This window comes from Scardinius erythrophthalmus (assembly GCF_964197995.2).
Source record: "Scardinius erythrophthalmus genome assembly, chromosome: 7".
In the NCBI taxonomy this organism is placed as follows: Eukaryota; Metazoa; Chordata; class Actinopteri; order Cypriniformes; family Leuciscidae; genus Scardinius; species Scardinius erythrophthalmus.
In genome coordinates this window covers 5,593,210-5,613,022 of record NC_138227.1, presented here as the reverse complement: position 1 = coordinate 5,613,022, position 19,813 = coordinate 5,593,210, and the positions used below count along the sequence as shown (strand labels likewise).

General features: G+C 37.3%; 2 protein-coding genes across 2 annotated transcripts in view; one reads left to right on the top strand and one right to left on the bottom strand.

The window, feature by feature from the left end:
- Nucleotides 1-146: 146 nt before the first annotated feature.
- LOC308694203 (uncharacterized protein) lies at nucleotides 147-5,173 on the bottom strand. Its single transcript, XM_081371594.1, has 3 exons — nucleotides 4,894-5,173; nucleotides 4,266-4,443; nucleotides 147-2,237 (listed from the first exon to the last, which is right to left on the bottom strand). The coding sequence occupies exons 2-3, from the start codon at nucleotides 4,366-4,368 to the stop codon at nucleotides 1,258-1,260; spliced, it is 1,083 nt and encodes a 360-aa protein (XP_081227720.1). The 5' UTR covers nucleotides 4,369-4,443; nucleotides 4,894-5,173; the 3' UTR covers nucleotides 147-1,257.
- Nucleotides 5,174-5,213: 40 nt separating this feature from the next.
- The window catches only part of cwf19l2 (CWF19 like cell cycle control factor 2), a 33,939-nt gene continuing 19,339 nt past the window's right edge, over nucleotides 5,214-19,813 (top strand). Inside the window, exons 1-7 of the mRNA XM_081371592.1 lie at nucleotides 5,214-5,355; nucleotides 13,200-13,310; nucleotides 14,064-14,189; nucleotides 14,374-14,484; nucleotides 15,661-15,780; nucleotides 16,365-16,458; nucleotides 17,359-17,468. Coding sequence (XP_081227718.1) covers nucleotides 5,224-5,355; nucleotides 13,200-13,310; nucleotides 14,064-14,189; nucleotides 14,374-14,484; nucleotides 15,661-15,780; nucleotides 16,365-16,458; nucleotides 17,359-17,468 — 804 coding nt within the window. The 5' untranslated portion in view covers nucleotides 5,214-5,223. The remainder of the gene's footprint in view (nucleotides 5,356-13,199; nucleotides 13,311-14,063; nucleotides 14,190-14,373; nucleotides 14,485-15,660; nucleotides 15,781-16,364; nucleotides 16,459-17,358; nucleotides 17,469-19,813) is intronic.

The window sequence follows — 19,813 nt, the reverse complement described above, 5'->3', positions numbered from 1 at the left end:
GATTAAATATTTACACTCCTAAACAAAATCTTAAGACCGGGGGAAACATTGCAAGTATTCGCATTTCGCGCTGGTGGATCATAACCGGGTTGTAAGTACTGCTTCAAAATGCCAAAAGAAGAAACAGGAGCAAGATACAAAAAATATAGAGTAGGCAATTTATTGAAAACTGCATTTAAACTCAAACAGGCTGTTCATCAGCTGATCAAAAGTTTAGCCCAAAAATAAACCCACAACAGAGCTAAAAGTGTAAAAAAAGGACTCCGTAGTGAGTAAGCCCACAGTTCTTGATGATCACTTCAAACACTCGTTCCGGCATGCTTGATGCGACTGTTTGCGCACAAGAAGTATTCTCGTCGCTTGATAAAATGAAGGTTGAGCCACTGTAGTCACTCGGACTATTTGAAACATTGTCTTTACTAACTTTCTGGGCCGGCAAGTTTCGAGTGAGCCAGCTCTCAGATTTCATCAAAAATATCTTAATTTGTGTTCTGAAGATGAACGACAGTCTTACGGAGTTGGAACAACATGAGGGAGAGTAATTACTGACAGAATTTACATTTTTGGGTGCACTAACCCTTTAAATCATATATGTTACATGTGTCTTACATGCTCACAGCAATGTCTGAGAATGTATTGGCAGTGGAAAGTCGTCAAGTTTCGATCCCAGAGAAGCCTATGGAGGAGTGAGACGGCTCTCAGATTCCTGAAAGTCCGCACCAAGGTCCGAACCAAAGTTCATGTTTTGATACATTGTGTACATTCTGGTAGTTTTGGTTTGGTTTCACATTGCAATTATGCGAGTGACATACTTGCGTCCTGTCGTCATCATCTCTATGGTCATCTCATCTTGACATTGATTGGTTTGTTCGGCGGCTAACTTTGACAAGAATGAATGAACAGACGCATATCGTTGGCACTATACTTTATTATTATGGCATTACTCCCTGCAGCACCAACTATTCCCGAGGCTAGTTCACATTCGCCAAATGAACATCCTCGTGCGAACATTTTATCGTCGCGGGCAGGACAAATGTGTGTGCGTGTAAATCAGCTGGAAGAAACACTGTGGGCAGAACTGACAGATCTTTACCCTTTAAATCATATATGTTACATGTGTCTTACATGCAATGTCTGTGAATGTATTGGCAGTGGAAAGCCAAAACCAAATACATGAACATTGCCATACTAATCTCTTTTACGCTGCTTGGGAGAAACATACTCAGTTCATCCACACTCGGACATGAAAACACCTTCTCACTGTGATGATTTCTTGCAATGCTTTTTAATATGAGTGATAAGATTTGTCAATTGAGAGAAACTCCTCCCACAGTTCGGGCAGTGGTACGGCTTCTCTCCGGTGTGAACTCGCTCGTGGACCTTCAGCGAGCCCGACTGAGTGAACCTCTTGTCGCAGTGCGAGCACTTGTAAGGCTTTTCCCCCGTGTGAATCCTCCGGTGCTCCTTCAGTCGTTTAGCCGTGGTAAAAGTCTTGCCGCACTCAAAGCACACGTGATCTCTCTCACCCGTATGTCTTTTCTGGTGCTCTTTAAAGTTGCCCGGCCATATAAAGCTCTTTCCGCACAACGAGCACACGTACGGCCTCTCGTTCGTGTGAACCTTCAGGTGGTTTTTCAGAATGGATGAGGAAGTAAAACCTTCTCCACAATGAACGCAGTTAAAAGGCTTCAGCCCAGAGTGAGAGTGCAGATGATTACTGAGGCTGTGCGCCCACTTGAACGTCTTTCCGCAGCGATGGCACTTGAACGGTTTCTCTCCAGTGTGCACCCTAATGTGATCCCTAAGGCCTTTCTTGCACGTTAAGCCCTTTCCGCATTGAGGGCAGATGAACAGCTTCTCCCTGGAGTGGATCCTCACGTGAACCTTGAGGTTGTTTTTAAACGTGAAACTCTTTCCACACTGGTGGCACATGTACGGTTTCTCTCCGGTGTGAGTTCGCACGTGGTACTTCAGGCTCTCTTTACGCGTGAAACTTTTCCCGCAGTGGTGGCAGCTGAACGGTTTCTCTCCCGTGTGAATTCGTAAATGCTCCTTAAGGCTGTCTCGTCGTGTGAAACTGTTTCCGCACTGAGGACACGTGAAGGAGTTTTTGGCTTCGCTTCTTTGAGTTTCGTTCTTCTCAGTCTTTGAACATGTTTCTTCAGCTATTAAAGATTCCTGATATGGATTTTTCTCCTCCACCTCATTCAGTTCTTCACTTTCTTCTTCTTTCATGGCTGTCAAGACACACAAAAACCATAATACATACCAAATCAGTTCAATAAACAAATGCATCATGTATGTGATGTGCTAAAATTTTATTGTCATTCTCATTCAACACCATATAATCAAGGTTAAAATCATGTGTCATTTTTTTTGGCGAACAAAGAATTTTAAAGAACTTTAGCTAATGTTCAGACATGGTTCTCTCAAAGATGTGAACAAACGTTCTCCCAGTAATGTTAATATAACATTTGTTCAGAGTCCCACTGCGCGTTTTGACGTAAACGGGCACTAAGTTTTAACTCCTGCCGGTTCTAAAACTCGAACCCTAAACCTTTGGGTCCCAAGTCCGACTATCTAACCATTAGGCCACAACTTATAATCAGGGATAAACTTAAATTCACAGCATTAACTTCTGCTCACATATTTAAAGGTCGCTATTGGATCAATGTACCCTGGTAATCCAGAGTTCTCGCGAGAGCACAAGTTGAATTTGCTCAGCGAGTTACTCTGGTGTCGAGTAATGATGCTCATTAAATATGCCCCTCGATCTGAGCTGCACCAATCACATCGGGTTATCTGATATAGGCGGAGCTAAAGATGACGACAGCGCTGTGACGTCCAAGTCATTAGTAAACATTGCAAGATGGCTCTGGATGAACACCAGTTGTTTGAAACGGCTTTGGCCGCTACAATGAACGAGTTAGACTTGGCTTTTTATTTAAAACAGGAACAGAAAACGGCGCTCGAATCGTTCCTTTGCAAGAAGGAAGTTTTTGCTGTTTTGCCGACCGGATAAGGTAAGAGTCTAATCTACCAGTTAGCTCCACTGCTAGCTAAGCGTATGGGGTTTATCGTTGTGATTGGTCGTAGTGTTATCCAGTTGCGTACAGTGTGATTTTCAAATGCATGCTTGGTGTCGCCCCTCGAGCTGGCCGATTTTCATTAGTCAACGCCAGACCATTAATCTTTTAGGGTTAGGTCTGGATTTCCAGGCTAGGATCATTGAGGGTAAACGTCATAATATGCAACTATACGCATTACTTTACAGAAGGTTTACGACCTACAAGCTACTTTCTGCCTGAACAAATGGTGCAGAGTTCAGAGTTCAAAAGTTCAAAAATAGCTAGTAGTTACTAAGACTCTAACATGGTCTTTAAACCTAAGAACTTACGAATGGCTGGTGCAACCCTTCCCCGGTCTGAATAATGTTCTCAAAACATAAGCACAAAAGCTTTACGTACATGGAATGTTTTATTTATGAAGTGCTTTAGTTGGAAGTTTGTCGGAATCTTCTCTTAAAGGATAATTCCGGTATTTAGCACTTTGAATCTCTTTTCTGGTTTGTTTTGGATGAAAAAACAAAAGACATGTTCGTGCATGCCGGTAGACAGCCACTCTGAAGCGCTCAAAGGCGATTCTAAAAGAGTCAAAAAGTCGAGACAGGACCCATCGTCAAAATTTCTGTGTCCACCACTCTAGTTCATCCAAAACAAACTAGAAAAGAGACTCAAAGTGCTAAATACCAGAATTATCCTTCAAAAATCGTATATAAAAAAAGAAACCTTTAAAGGGACAGTTCACCCAAAAATTCTTTCATCATTTACTCACCCTCAAGTTGTTCCAAACCGGTATTTGTTTTTTTGTTACGCTGAACACAAAAGAAGATATTTTGAAGAATGTTGATAACCAAATAGTCGATGGACTTCATTGACTTACATAGTATTTTTTTCCCCACACTATGGAAGTCATCAACTGTTTTGTCACCCATATCCTTAAAAATATCTTCTTTTGTGTTCAGCAAAAGAAAGAAACTCATACAGGTTTGGAACAACTTGAGGGTGAGTAATTGATGATCATTTTTGGGTGAACTATCCCTTTAAAGAACTGAAATTTCATAGTTTTGCAAAACATTCTTAGTCATATTTGTGTTAGCTGGGTATTTACCTATGATTGTTTAAATTCAGCCACCAAATTCTGAAGCTTTGGCACATTAATGTTCCTCCACCATCAACAATGAAGAATCAAGAATGGACACCAACCTGTTTGTTCCTCAGTATCTTCATGTTTTATTCTGGATGGTTCTGGATCACTCATGTCTTCAATCTCCTCTTCGACAAACTCTGTCTTTACTATAGTATACATAGTACATCTATTTCACTTGTTACACCTGCTTGTTTGTTCCTCTCTTGTAGGATGACAGTCGATGTATGATCTTGTCTGCCAAAATCAAAAATAATACAAGTTAATACACGTGTCTGTCTTATTTTACAATTTTATCTCACAGTTATTGAATTCCTGTCTTACTTTCATTATTTATCTTTGCATTTAAGAGCATACTTTGGCTTGAATCCGAATAATTAATAATATATGATGTCTATAATACTCTTTGATTTTAACACAACATATTCAAAATCCCAGTGATACTATTGCTAGTCATAATTTATGATGATGCTGATTCAGTGATAATAACAGTATGTATTTTACCTACATAAATCATAATAATAAATGCATGAATTAATCTCATGACATTAACCCCAAAAGGCTTAATTTACACGCATATAATTAATTACGCTGATACTGACAAATGTTACAGTAAGAGCCCAGATGTTGTATGAACAGATTAAGACACACAGATAACAGTTATTTTAAAGTGTTTATTTGTTTTACCTTTTGTAGTATTTGTTCTTTCTCTCGTCTCGCGTCCCGATTTTGTGCATTTATGCCTTTTGCGATTTAAACTGGCATCACGATTTCATAATGCTAATGCTCTCCACTGTCGTGAACACCTTCTGTACAACGCTTATTATTATTATTAATGCGTTTTAACAATGCATGGAATTTTCCCCCGTATCTCACATTGTTTTTAAATGATTATAATATGGCTGAAATGTCTAAAAACGTCCTTAAATTTGAATGCACCTTGCTTAGGTTTTGAGAATTCAGCGGCAGCGCCCCCTGGAGGAAAACAAGCGAGCAGCATCTGCCGCATTACGGTAGATGTTTACGACAGTAGGATTCGCGCTTTGCGGCAGCATCATGGCAGCGTTCGGTGTGAGTTTTGAGAGCTCAAGCAGCATTAAATCTAGAAAAGAGTCCAAAAGAGAAGAAAGACAGCACGTTTTGCAACAGGTAAAACAAATAAACACTTTAAACTAACATCTAATAACTGATTCAGTCGGATTAAGACTTGAAGACTTACAAGAATTAGAAGCGATTGTTGTTTACATTTATCTCTCATGCATCATTCATACTTTCATCAATATACCAGTTTATTCTGAGTGTATATTTTATGTCATTTTTGTTTTGTGTCCAGATATCTTATAGATGGTTTCATAAATGATCCTTCAACATCTTAGCTGATTTATGTATAATTTTTTGCCGATATGTGTCAATATTTTGCTGCAATTATTACGATCATCGATGCCGTGAGTTTCTTTCATTATTTTTTTATTTATAAAGCACAATTTATTACAACAGTTGCCCAAAGGGCTGTACAAAGAACTTAAATGTAATACTAATGTAATGATACATGGAACAAATAATACAACAATAGCATACAAACAAATAAACACACGAAAAACACAAATATTCGTATGATTTTAATAGATTTCATTTAGTAAACACACTTAGTAATTTCAGATTTATCATTAAAGCAAGTGTCATTCATTTTAAAAAAAGATGGCCAAGCCCACAAAATAATTCATAATGACCTTATAGTAGGCTATTGTCTTTGGTTATCAAACGTTAATGCTGTGTAAACTTGAGAAGAACTGACTTAATACACTATAAAACTTAATACACTATAAAACACCACTGTAAAGTTTGGATATAATTTAATCATACCAAATTAAATATTATCAGAATTGAATTGAAATCAGTAGCCTATGTTTCACACAATATTTAAAACATAATCAAAAATAGAAATATTTTTTTTCTTCCATTGACAAAGAATTTGTAGAATTGGGACATAACTGTTAATTGGCCAAGTAGTCACAATCATCATCATCTCAAAATAGCATGATAATGAATGATTAAAGGCTCCCACACACACTACAGGATAATGAGCCGATTTCTGACACTCCTAGGTAAAGGTAAAGGTTTTCCTGTGGTATGGTGTGTGTTAAGAGTGACTGAATCTGCTCAGAAGAACGTCAGGGCCGCACCGATCTCAAATCATAAATGTCCAATATGTTGCATACATAGTTATGATCAGTTGTGTTGGGGGGAAACCCGAGGACATTCTTCTTGCCCGTCATCTGCATGTTTGTTTTTCTCAAAAGTCAAGTTTGACTGTGAAAGATTCTGTGAATATGCAAATGAGCCCCGCCTCCACTCACTCCCTCAGCTCAGAGATCCACTGGTTGACGATCACACGTTGATCTGATTGGTTACAAGGTAGTTTGTGACGTCAGAAACACCAGCGATTTCAAAGCTATTTGATTTATTTCCTGGCCTTTAAACATTTATTTAAAGTTGCTGCCGTGTAATTCAACATCATTTCCTTATTTTCTGATTTCCTCTTTGGTGTTTTTATTTTATTTCTTTGCTTGTGTGATGTTTACTAACTCTAAAACTTCATATACTTAAAATTATTGGAAACACTTATACAGTAAGGTCCCGTTTGTTAATGTAACATGAAATAACAATGATGACTACATGTTACAGTATATTAATCTTTCTTAAAGTTAGTTGATAAAACCCGAGGACATTCTTCTTGCCCGTCATCTGCATGTTTGTTTTTCTCAAAAGTCAAGTTTGACTGTGAAAGATTCTGTGAAAAAAATGTGTGAAAAAAAAATTCTACATGCCTTTTATCTTGAATGTAACTCGTCGACACCTTCATTTAGTATGCATGGTTCTGTGAATATGCAAATGAGCCCCGCCTCCACTCACTCCCTCAGCTCAGAGATCCACTGGTTGACGATCACACGTTGATCTGATTGGTTACAAGGTAGTTTGTGACGTCAGAAACACCAGCGATTTCAAAGCGTGTTTTTGAGACTGTCTTTGGTTCACTGCAGTTTTTAGGAGGAAATACTCAGCAATGCTGTCGACTTATGAATTTACACATGGTTTGTCTTAAAGCATATTAAAAACACCACATAGACACATAAACAACATTAAAAACTGGATTTTCACCTTTAAATGTTTTTTTTTCCATCATGTTTGTGGTCTCTCACATTTTGAAAATCCGATCGGAATTATTATTTATTTTTAAGTTTTGGCCAGTTTTTAATCCGCCTAGTTGATATCAGTCAGTCACTAGTTAGTTCTGAGGTGAACCGGCACTAAACTACCTCTAGGGGGCGATACCAGTCCATAGTGCGTTTACAGTCTGGTGAACACAGTCATCCATAAGTATGAAGTTGGATGATAACATAGTTAATCAATAATAAACATAATAACATATTTGCAATTGATGTTTAGTATACAATATGAGCTATTATGAGAAGAGAACTATTTCTGAAATGTTCAGTGCTGGTAAAACCCCGTGAATGAGAGCTTTCTCTCTCTCTCTCAGTGTTTCTGGATAATGTCCAGGTTGATGTTTTCCCTCCTGATGTCTAATGATGATTAGCAGGAGAATATAAACACCACTGATCATCAGTGTTTAACAGGACGGTAAACTCTGTCCTCGCCTGATAGCAGACACAGACAGCTGCTCTATTTAGGTCTATTTGATTTATTTCCTGGCCTTTAAACATTTATTTAAAGTTGCTGCCGTGTAATTCAACATCATTTCCTTATTTTCTGATTTCCTCTTTGGTGTTTTTATTTTATTTCTTTGCTTGTGTGATGTTTACTAACTCTAAAACTTCATATACTTAAAATTATTGGTAACACTTATACAGTAAGGTCCCGTTTGTTAATGTAACATGAAATAACAATGATGACTACATGTTACAGTATATAAATCTTTCTTAAAGTTAGTTGATAAAACTACTACTGGACAACGTTTGCTTTTAATAATGTGTTAGTAAATGTTATATATAAAATAATATTAACGACGATTAATACATGCTTAAGAAATAGTTTTCAGTGTAAGTTCATGTTAACTAATGTTAACAAATGATATACCTAATTGTAAAGTGTTATCAAATCATTGTCTGTAATTGAATTAAAGCCGAAATATAAATTTTAGATTTAAAAATTTTAACTTAAAAGGCTTAAATGAAAATCAGAAACATTGTCTTGGCAATTAACTCTTACTAAATAGTAAATTGAACTAATGGAAAAATGAATAGCTAAATAGAAATATTAACAAATACCAATAACAAAAATGACTTAAACTATAAATAAAATAAAATATAAAAATAAAAGTAAACTTAAATATGATATAACTATATAAGTAACACTAAAGTTTCACTGGAGATATTTGACTGTCAGTCTGAAATGTTAGCATATGACACAAAATGCATATTTACTGCTTATAAAAATATATGATGTGCAATAGCATGTGTTATATACTGTACATTGCTTGTTACATTGCATACAAAAAATGTTTCAAACTCTTAAATAATAAAAATAAAATATTTTTCCGCAGTGATGCAATAGAAGAATCACTTTTGGTTCCTCAAAGAACCTTTCAGTGATCATCAGGTTTTAAAATAACCATTTTTTTTCTTAGTGGGAAGCACATTTTTTTTAAAAACAAACAAATTTGGAAATTTTTCATTCTATAAAGAACCTTTTGAAAAGTTCCATGGATGTTGAAGGTTCTTTATGGAACCATTGATGGCACAAAAAAAAAAAAACGTTATTTTTAAGAGTGTTCAGATGTCCTTACTAAAGCCCTATTCGGACGGGATTAACTTTACAAGGGTAGATGGAGTAATGTAACTTTACCACAGGACGTCTGTAATATTAATGGCCAGTTCACACGGGATCAGAGATCTCAGTAGAACCAGCAGAAGTGGGAGAGTAACTCGCTTTACACACCGCCGTCACACTCATGTGTGTGTTACGCTGCTTCCTGATATCACGTGCACAAACACACATAACCTATATTCATATATATAAAACAGTTATGTTGAACGATGTATTAATTAACTTCAGATTGGATTGTGTTGGTAATAGACACGTATCTAACGCTAAAAGATGTTTCTCCTCTAACAAGTGCTGTCGATCTCCTCTCAGATCTGAATGGTGTGTGTGAAACACTTGTTTTGCCACAGACTCGTCCCAGCGTCTAGAACGCAACTGATGCTTTTCAAGCGTCTCCATACTTGAAAAAACGCGGAAAACTACTTTTAAACAGGAAATATTTACGCACATATTTACAGCGGGTCTATCCGCACGGGATCAGGATCACCTGAGGTCATTCTCCCTGACCTTTTTACTGAAGGTAAAAGTCGCTGTAATCTTTCCTGACATTGTCCGTGATCATCACTGAGATGAGACATTCGGACGGGACTAAAATCACAGTGAAGCGCTGGTGATTATTACTTTACCGCTCCTCTCCATGTTAAACTAGTCCTGTCTGAATAGGGCTTTAGTTGTGTGTTTAATCCAGCAAGGTCATCTCAGAAAAAATATATACTTATGTTGCACTTTTTGGCACACTGAACATATTATCAAAACTAGGTAATTTGGGATATGTGCAAACTGCAGAAATAGTGTGAGTATTATCATACTTCTCCAGACGTAGCCATTGATGTGTGCAGATCTCAGTACACGTTCTGTGTCTGTGTTATCTGGAGATACACCGGCCATAAATCAGAACCGGACTGTTTTATTCTGGCCGATCTCAGTTCCGGACCTGCACACAAACTGCTTTGCAAATCAATTCCCAAAATGTCATTTGTGTGGAAATATTAGGAAGTCTGTAAACAGGATGTTAACAGAGACCAGGAGAACGGAGAAAATGCTGTTCGTGATGCTCAAAATATCGGAAAGGAAAATATAAATATTTATATTGGTTTATATGAATGTATCTTTGAAGGGAACTGACTGTCTGTCTTCAGAAACATTTTGATGGCTTTTTTAAGGCTCGTTCACTATAGATGATAACTATAAATATATAGGGCTCTATCTTGCACCCAGCGCAATTGACTTTGTACACCGACACATGTATCATTCCTATTTTGCACCTGACGCACAGCGGACTTTTCCCTCCACAGACGCACGTCGGTAAATTAGGGAATGAACTTGCGCTCCCGGGGCGGTTCAGCACAAAGAGGAGGAGTGTTCTGGTGCAAACGTTCCCTGGTGCTATTTTGCAGTTTCAGAAAACAATTCCAGATACTATTTTCAGATATGTTCAGATACTATTTTAAGGGCGCATGCTTGGCCATAATCAATGTAGCATGTGCACATACACTTTGCTTATCTCATCTACACACAGATGCAGCAGTTTTCATTTTTGCAAATGGTACATTATTACAAGGAAAAATATTACCACACGAGGGAAATCATTGTTGTGTCCAATCCATGAAGATGTGAAGAAATAGGCATAAATCTAGTTTACACATTTACCCAAATTATCATACCCCTGTTTAACCGAAGCTAATCTGTGTGTGTTTCTCCATCCCCAACGTCACTTCTCTGTGTTTTACGGCCCTGACGAGAACGTCGGTCTCCTCGGCTGTGAACCGCTCCTGGCAAATCCGCCGTTATAATATCAATCCGCCACGGAACAAGCGCGCCTGCTCTTAAAGGGAATGTGAGATGACGCTCTGATTGGTTTATTTCACGTTACACAAACCACACCTATGAGTAATGAAGCGACTTCAGACCAACACATTTTAGATTTGCATCTGGCGCAAGAGTCATTTATCCCGCCGGTATAATAGCAACAGCGCCCAAGACCCGCCCACAAAGTTACTTGCGTTTCGCGTTTGATACTTGCGTTTCAGATCGTTAAAATCGGGCCCATAGTTCTAAAAATCATTTCAATATTAAAGAATAGCAGAGAAACCATAACTACACCAACTACATTCACACCATAGCTATAACGATCACGGCACAGAGAAACGATATCGTTGGAATCACTTTCAGAACAATTTTCTGCTGATGAACAATAAAAACATTGTCAACCAATCATTTAAAGTGACAGACAAGCATGTGCTTATAATAAACTGTGGACACTAATATAGTTATCTTTATAGTTAATGTTCTTTATGTGAATGGGCTTTTACCTCCGTTTAAAGTAGTGTTTATAAGCGCGGCGGTAACCAAGGAAACCACTGCTTCTCCATGAGCGCCCCCTACTGGCAGAGAGTGAATTTGCCTTTTCATTCAGTCCGTCTGCTGTTTTTGTTTTGTGCTGGTGTGTTATGTTGCATAATTTTTCAAATCTAAAGTCTGTTTTTTGCTTTAAGGCTGTGTTTATACGACAACGACGTAATAAAACAACGTTTTTCACGTACAGATGACAACGTTGTCAAAACGATCCCCCCTTTACACGAAATCTGCAAAAACAGTTAAAACGCTGTATTATTCATGCCAGGCCTGTAGTTGGCGATGTCACTTTGTAAAGAAAAACACTAAGGCCTTATAGACTGAACATGTAATACGCATGTGCATGACGTCACTGTTTTCTTTTCACAAGTTTACGTTTTTGTAGTTTACACGGAGACAATTACGGTATTGTGCACTTTGAAACCCTTTTTTAAAAGTTTGTGTTTTCAGGCACCCGAAACACTGTTGTCATGTCAACTGTTGTCATGCCATTTTTTAGTTGAAAACGGTGTCATGTTAAATGGCCCCTAAATCTTGAAATTGCACTCAAATTTGCATCTAATTTAAATAATAAACAACTGCTCATATTGCATGTGTGTAACATCTCTGTTTGGACCGTGATTAAAATGCAGTGTTTGCCTATAATTTCAAACGACTAAAGATATTTTTTTGTTTAAGGCCAGTCTGGTCTGTTATAGAGCAAATAAACAACACGTAAATTTGCTTAAAGCTGCAGTCCGTAACTTTTTTGGGTTAAAAATTATCCAAAATAATTTTTTGATCAAGTACATAACCAGCCAGTGTTCAAAACTAAGCTTGCCTTAGCTCGATTCAGAACGGTAAGCTTGTAATAATGTTTTTAACTCCAGTGATACTGGTGGATTTCCATGGGAAATTCGAGCATGTCTTTACGTCACATCTGTCCACATAAAGAAGGGTCTCGGCTAGTCGGCTATGAGTGTGAGGATGCTGGAGGTGGAGATTTATAGCCTTTTCTCACAGCACTTGATATAATTAAACTTATTAATTTGATGGTGGATGCAGAAAGGTTCAAACGACAATCACCAGGAGATTCACCCGTTGTAAAACGCAAAAGACTTCGGAGAAATAAAGAGACTGCAACCGGCCCATGCGAAAACAAGGATAAATATCGGAAGGGCATTAAATGTAGTCATGCAATGCTGATGTTGTTAACATTAACAATTCGAGAACAAAGTATAATTTGCACGGTTTTACGTGATATGATAAGCGAGCGTTAGATTTAATCAGCGTGATTTACTGCGTGATCTACCCTTATTGGTCAGAACAAAAGTGGATGTCACTTATTTGTTCAGACGGCATTTTCCGGTGAAAATTCGTATGTTGATCATACTTCCAAAAAGTAGAATCTGTGATTGCGAATGACAGTATCCACACTAGCGGCGACTGACAGCCGCACATTCTCCTCAAAACACCGGATTCATCCTGGCATTGCCGTGCCGAGGCACAACCCACGTAAAGCTGATAATTCCGTGAATAACTGCAATTGCAGATTTCGAACAGAGATGGCGACAAAGAAGAAAAAACTACGGACTGCAGCTTTAAACAAAGAAGAAAATAATCGTCAGCCGGTATCCGAATCGGCCATTCGGAAGAGCATCACGCTCTTGGGTTTTGGGTTTCTCTGTGCACACATTACGCCGAGAAACGACCTGACAAACCTTTATCACCCCAGACAAATATGTAATTAGAATTTAAACATGTGATCCTCATCTGCTTTCCTCTCCTGTTTCTGCTTGCTTCTCTGTCTGTAGGCGAAAGAGAAGTATGAGAACGAGGAGAGGAGGAAGGCCGAGAGGAAGGCCAGGGGTGAAGACACTTGGATGCTTCCCGATGTTGACCTTCGACTGCAGCAGATTGGCCAGGTCAGAGGTCAAACTCATTAAAGATGACCAGAAATGTTTTATTTTTATTGAGAATGATTCATAACATAACTTCAGGTTGGTAAGATTTTTAAAATGTTTTTGAAAGAAGTCTCTTCTGCTCACCAAGGCTGTATTTATTTGATTACAAATACTGTAAAAACTTATTATATTAGATATTATTACTATTGCCAATACCAGTTTTCTATGTGAATATATAGTAAAGTGTAATTTATTCCTGTGATCAAAGCTGAATTTTCAGCATCATTACTCCAGTCTTCAGTGTCACATGATCCTTCAGAACTTTGTGATTATTATCAATGTTGAAAACTGGGAACATTTTATTTTTCAAGATTCTTTGGTGCAATTTGTTTTTTAACATTATAAATGTTTTTGCTGTCACTTTTGATCAATTTAATGCATCCTTACTGAGTGAAAGTATTGATTTCTTAAAATAGCTTACTGACCCTTAAAGTTTGAATGGAAATTATAATATAATATAATATAATAAAGTTACCACATCTGATTTGACCAATGCCACACAGACAGGGAAAAATCCTATTGTTCAATAATATAATATACAGTACATTAGATTTCACAATCCAGTCAAATCCTGGTTCCGACATGATATTGCTGTAAATACATATACATACCATATTGTAGAAGTTAAAATGTTGATACATTTGTACATTTGGTCTCTGTTTCTCATTTCTCTCCACACCGGATTCACACTTTGTGTTTGTTTTTTGCACACAGGAGCATGCAGTGAAAAACAAGAAAAAGAAAAAGGAAAAGAAAGCGAAAAAGGAGAAGAAAGAGAAGAAGAAGAAAGCCAAGAAAGAGAAAAATGCAGGGGAAAATGCATCTTGTGACAGCTCTGAAGTATGTGCTTTAACATCACGTTTAGCCACATTTTAATGCCACATTTAATCCTGCGTTAAGCGTTTTTTCTCCAGGTATTTCAGGTTGCATGACTAAAATGTTGCAGTAAATTTCAATTGGGTTTGCAAGTTGTGGTAGTGTACAACATCGTTTCTTCCCTGTGTTGATCCTTATTTGTTTACAGGATTCAGAGGACGAGTGGGTGGAGGCCCAGATTCCTTCAGGGGGCGGAGACAAGGCATGGAAGGCGGAGCCTGAGGCCACGCCCACATCTACAGTGGCCAGTACTAACCAAGTAAGATCCCAGTCTATGTTTGGGATAATGTACATCCAGCCGGTTGTTATCTCAGAATAAACCCGACAGGGTGATCAGGAGGGTCTGAAGGGGTTTATTCTGAGATAACAATCGGCTGGATGTACATTATCCCGCTTATTACACAACTACTTGCCACATAAGTGAATAATTAGACACAAAATATAGATATGAGTTGAAATATTTTATTAGCTCTTTAAACGCGGAGAGAGCAGTTGCTAGCGCGGCGAGTTCAAACTGAAGAGATACAGTATACAGTCAAACCACTTATTACACAGCATTTCACCACATAAATAATTACAGAGATAAGAGATATTGATTTCAGATTAAACTGTTTTTAAATCGTACCTGTTTGTATCTTCGAATCCAACAGTGTACAAAACAATACTCACAAAATGGCAGCAGCTACGATTGAATGAAACAAGAGAGAGTGAGTCCACGATACTGGATGGCATAATAAAATAACCGTACACAATCTAATGATTCGACTGAGTTTTAATATTTTATCAGCTCACTTAAAGCAAAACTTCCTTGAAGAAAACCCGTTCCTGGCGAGCGTATAGCGTTTCAGCGGTGGTTATCTGGGAATTATATACCGCTGGATGGTGCGATTGACCAATCAGAATCAAGTATTCCACAGAGCCGTGTAATAATTGTGCTTAATGGAGGCGGTTTGTCACACAGCAGTTTACTGTGATCCGATGACCATCCTTGCTGTAGTCTGTAATCACAGTCTTCAGACACTGAGATTATACGAGTGTGTCAGAGTGGGTGATTGTTGTCCTACACAGCAAAGCCACTTGTGGAAACTTCAATATTGTTATTACTGGAATTGAAGAGCTCTCTCTTCTCTCTCTGAGCCGTAAGGAGCGTCACACTGACATCCATTTGCAAAGCAACCGCAAGTCATTTGTTTTCAGTGAGAGCTGGTGCGTTGTGTCCAGTGACGTGATGAAGATACGAAAGGTTAACTTTACATGAATGTGATGCATGTTACAGACAAATGCTTTTTCACCCTCCAGAATTCCTCCATTCCTCCATTTGTTTGTTAGCAGCAAATAGATATAGAATCATATTTTTAAGGTGCATCTTGTTTTTGGGCATAACAATGCATTAAATCTATTTTTTCATAGTCTTTGTCTGTTTGACCTTTCCTAGAGAGATGAATGGATGACCTTTGACTTCCTGGCGATGAAGACGACCTCCGTGGCGGAGAAACGAGCGCAGAAAGAAGCAGAGAAAGAGGTGGAGAGGGAGAAAGCAAAGGCTATTGAACAGGTGAGCGATGTTTGTGTCTTCAAACAACATTGTGTAAAATGACATCCATGTCATTATGACACTCAAAACTGACACATTCCTTTTTATTATTGGGTGAAGATCCACCTTTACACGACTGGCCTCTAGTATGCTATTTTAAAGGTTCCTAATGTTGTTTTGGCCTCTCCTACAATAGTTTTACATGCATCCAAGGCCAAAAAACATTTTCATTTTCTCATAATATCCATTTCAGCATCAGCTCTTTTCTCTCAGTATCTGAAACGCTTCGTTTGAAGATTCAGTCGCTCTAAACCCCGCCCCTCTGAGAGCTGCTCTGCTCTGATTGGTCAGATGGCCCAGTCTGTTGTGATTGGCCCATATCTGAATTTCAGCTCCGGATCTTCCTCTGAACTTTATACACAGTGATACGAACAGTAACGATGGAAAATAAATTAAACAAATAAAAATCCTTGATGCAAACAGTTCAAATCAAGCAATCAAACCAAGTGTTGAAATGATCACATTCGTAGAGCGTGATTTTGTTGTACGAGGAGTGTGTGTTTGTGTTTATGGTGTGTTTCTCTCTGTCTTCCTCTGTCTCTCAGGCTGGTCTTCACAAGTTAGAGTTGAACCCTTATTGGAAAGATGGAGGAAGTGGTCTGCCCCCAGAGGCCTCCTCCAGTACTGCGGTTAGAAAAGGTGAATGCCGAAACAAGAAAGCCGAAATGAACGTCATTTAGAAAACGCTTGTATGATTGGATTTGATCCTAAATACCATGGATTTTCTCCTACATCAAAAGTGAGGAAATCAGGATTTTTTTTTTTAAAGGCAGAAACTGACGTGAAAACTTGTTGCCGCTCATTTACCAGTAATTCGATTAATTCAACATTGAAATAAATAAATTTGACGATCTGAGGTGGTCAAACTTCGAGAGATGTTTTTTATCTCACAGTCGCAGGTGAAAAATCCATAAAAAAATGACGTTTTACAGGAAAATACTAATTCAGTTTTTCTTCTGGAAAATTTCATGTGTTATTCAATGTGTTACTTGCTGTTTCTTGGTAATTATTTGTGAAATTTACTTGCAATTTCTGAGTGACAATAGTTTCAAAGTAAATCATACAGCAAATGTATTCAGTGTAGAGCAGTTCAGCAATGACCTTTGACATTTTAACGTATTATTTCAATTAACAGAAATGTTCATTGTTAAAGGTTAGTGCTGATAACCCCATTGATCAATAACATTTTAGATTTCTAAGTGGTCAGTTTTCGGACAAAATAAGCTGCAATTTGGACCAAACTTCGCAAAAAAACTAATAAAATGGGCTACGTGAAGCTATTAATAGTGCAACCCAAGTTGTTAAAAGCCAACAAGCTGCTCTCGTCCTCTTTCGTTTTCCATGATTGATTCCTTGCATTTTCTTTGTGTCGTTTCAATGCACTGTTTCATTCTGAAATATGTCACGTTATTAGGATGGGGCGTTTCATGTTGACTGTGAGCTGACAGTGCAGCCGCTCTTATCTGCGCTCTGTACACGCTGAGCGGGAAGTGTTTATTTCACAGATGTTTTACACAGATTTCTCTCTCTCTCCCTCAGTGGTGAATGATGGAGGGGTGAGCTGGCTCAGAAAGTCCTATCAGAGGATGAAAGAGCAGGCCGACAGAGAACAGCGCAGTGTGGAGAGTGTGGTGGCGGAGAGATACGGGGTGAGCAAACACACACACACAGCGATAAACAAACACACATCTCTGTTTAATTACACACACTGTAAGGTTGCTTCCGCTGAGATTGAAGAAGAGCTCATTCAAGCCATTCATTCATGAAACTGGTCATGCTGTATATTCATTGCTGTTTGCAACCAATAAGGATGCAATATTGTAAATTATTTAATTTTATACCGCCTAGTATTTGTTTGTTTGGGTATTTGCGATTTGATTTTATTACTCCTTATTAAAGTTACTTAAGTTATTCAGTCAAGACCAGTGAGGGATTTTCTGTTTCTTTTGTTCTTTGATTTACAGTAATGACACAGACGCCAGTAGGTTTATTAGGCTATATATTAATATATATTCACAATATAATATTGTCTTATAATATTTGAATCTATCTATCTGTCTATCTATCTATCATGTATATGTGTGTATATATATATATATATATATATATATATATATATATATATATATATATATATATACACACACACACACTAGGGCTGTCAGTTAAACGCGTTATTAAAAAGAAAAACGGGACGCAATGGGACGCAAACCCATTTTAACGCCGTCAATTTTTTTTTATTGCGCGATTAACGCCTAGCAAACTTTGTAGTTTTTTTTCACATGCTTTTGCAACAACTAGTAACGTTAGTAAAACTACAACACCACCGGATCTAGCTAGACCGGAAACAAAACAACAGGCACGCCGCACACACTTGTTTGGGCTTGCGAGCCGGCCAAAGAGTGGACGAGAAGCCGTGTCTAGGACAACTTGTATCGCACATCGGACGCACACTTTATCAGTTCATGGCCAGCAATAAAAGCTTATCGTCCAGTGTGCGACCCCCTTTAACGTTACGTTTTGAGTGGATGAATGATGAGCGCGAGACGCCGAAATGGATGCCAATAAGATTCTGAATGGAAAGTTTACTTTTAAAAAAGTGGCCAAATGGTTCATTTGACAAGACCAAAGAGATCTGTGTGTTTTGTCGTTGTGAACTGAGCTATCATCGCAGCACGTCCAGTCTGAAACACCACTTGATGGCCAAGCACACACACAGCTGATGCGAATTCCCCGCCCCCTCGTCAATATCAGGACCTCGTCAGTATTTCTTTCACCCTTTTATTGATGGACAGTGTTACATTGTGTGAGAGATTATTTGCTCCAAGTGAGAATGTTAGTGAAATTGAACACTAAGTGTATATGCCAATGTTGTTTTCAATAAAAAACATTTGCACAAAGCAAGCCGATCCACTTTTCCATGTTGATAAGAGCATTAAGATGAGGAAAAAATAATGGGACAAAAATAAATCAAGAGACATTTAGAATAGATAAAAAAAAATGTGCGATTAATCGCGAGTTAACTATGACATTAATGCGATTAATCGCGATTAAATATTTTAATCGTTTGACAGCACTAATATATATATATATATATATATATATATATATATATATATATATATATACAGTACCAGTCAAAAGTTTGGAAACATTACTATTTTTAATGTTTTTGAAAGAAGTCTCTTATGCTCATCAAGCCTGCAGTTAAAAAAACAAAAAAAAAAAAAACAGTAATATTATGAAATATTATTTCAATTTAAAATAATGGTTCTCTTTTTTAATATACTTTAAAATGTAATTTATTTTTGTGATGCAAAGCGGAATTTTCATCAGCAAGTACTCCAGTCTTTGGTGTCTTATGATCCTTCAGAAATCATTCTAATATGATGATTTGATACTCAGTTATTATCAATGATGGAAACAGTTGTGCTGTTTAATATTTTTTTTGTAACCTGAGATACTTTTTTCAGGATTATTTGATGAATAAAAAGTTAAAAAGAACTGTATTTATTTAGAATAGAAATCTTTTGTAACAATATACACTACCGTTCAAAAGTTTGGGAACAATAACTTTTTTTTTTTTTAGGAAATTAGTACTTTAATTCAACAAGGATGCGTTAAATTGATAAAAGGTGATGGTAACGATTTATATTGTTAGAAATGTTTTTATTTTGAATAAATGCTGTTTTTATGAATAAATGCTGTTAACGTTTTACTCATCAATGAATCCTGAAAAAAGTATTCCAAAGAAATATATTAAACAGCACAACTGTTTCCATCATTGATAATAACTGAGTATCAAATCATCATATTAGAATGATTTCTGAAGGATCATAAGACACCAAAGACTGGAGTACTTGCTGATGAAAATTCAGCTTTGCATCACAAAAATAAATTACATTTTAAAGTATATTAAAAAAGAGAACCATTATTTTAAATTGTAATAATATTTCATAATATTACTGTTTTTTTTTTGTTTGTTTTTTAACTG

Bases quoted from the DNA above. Each gene is read 5' to 3' on its own strand.
- LOC308694203 (XM_081371594.1), bottom strand. From the start codon at position 4,368: ATGTATACTATAGTAAAGACAGAGTTTGTCGAAGAGGAGATTGAAGAC. The intron at 2,238-4,265 runs GTTGGTGTCCAT...GTGTCTTGACAG, and splicing joins AGATACTGAGGAACAAACAG to CCATGAAAGAAGAAGAAAGT.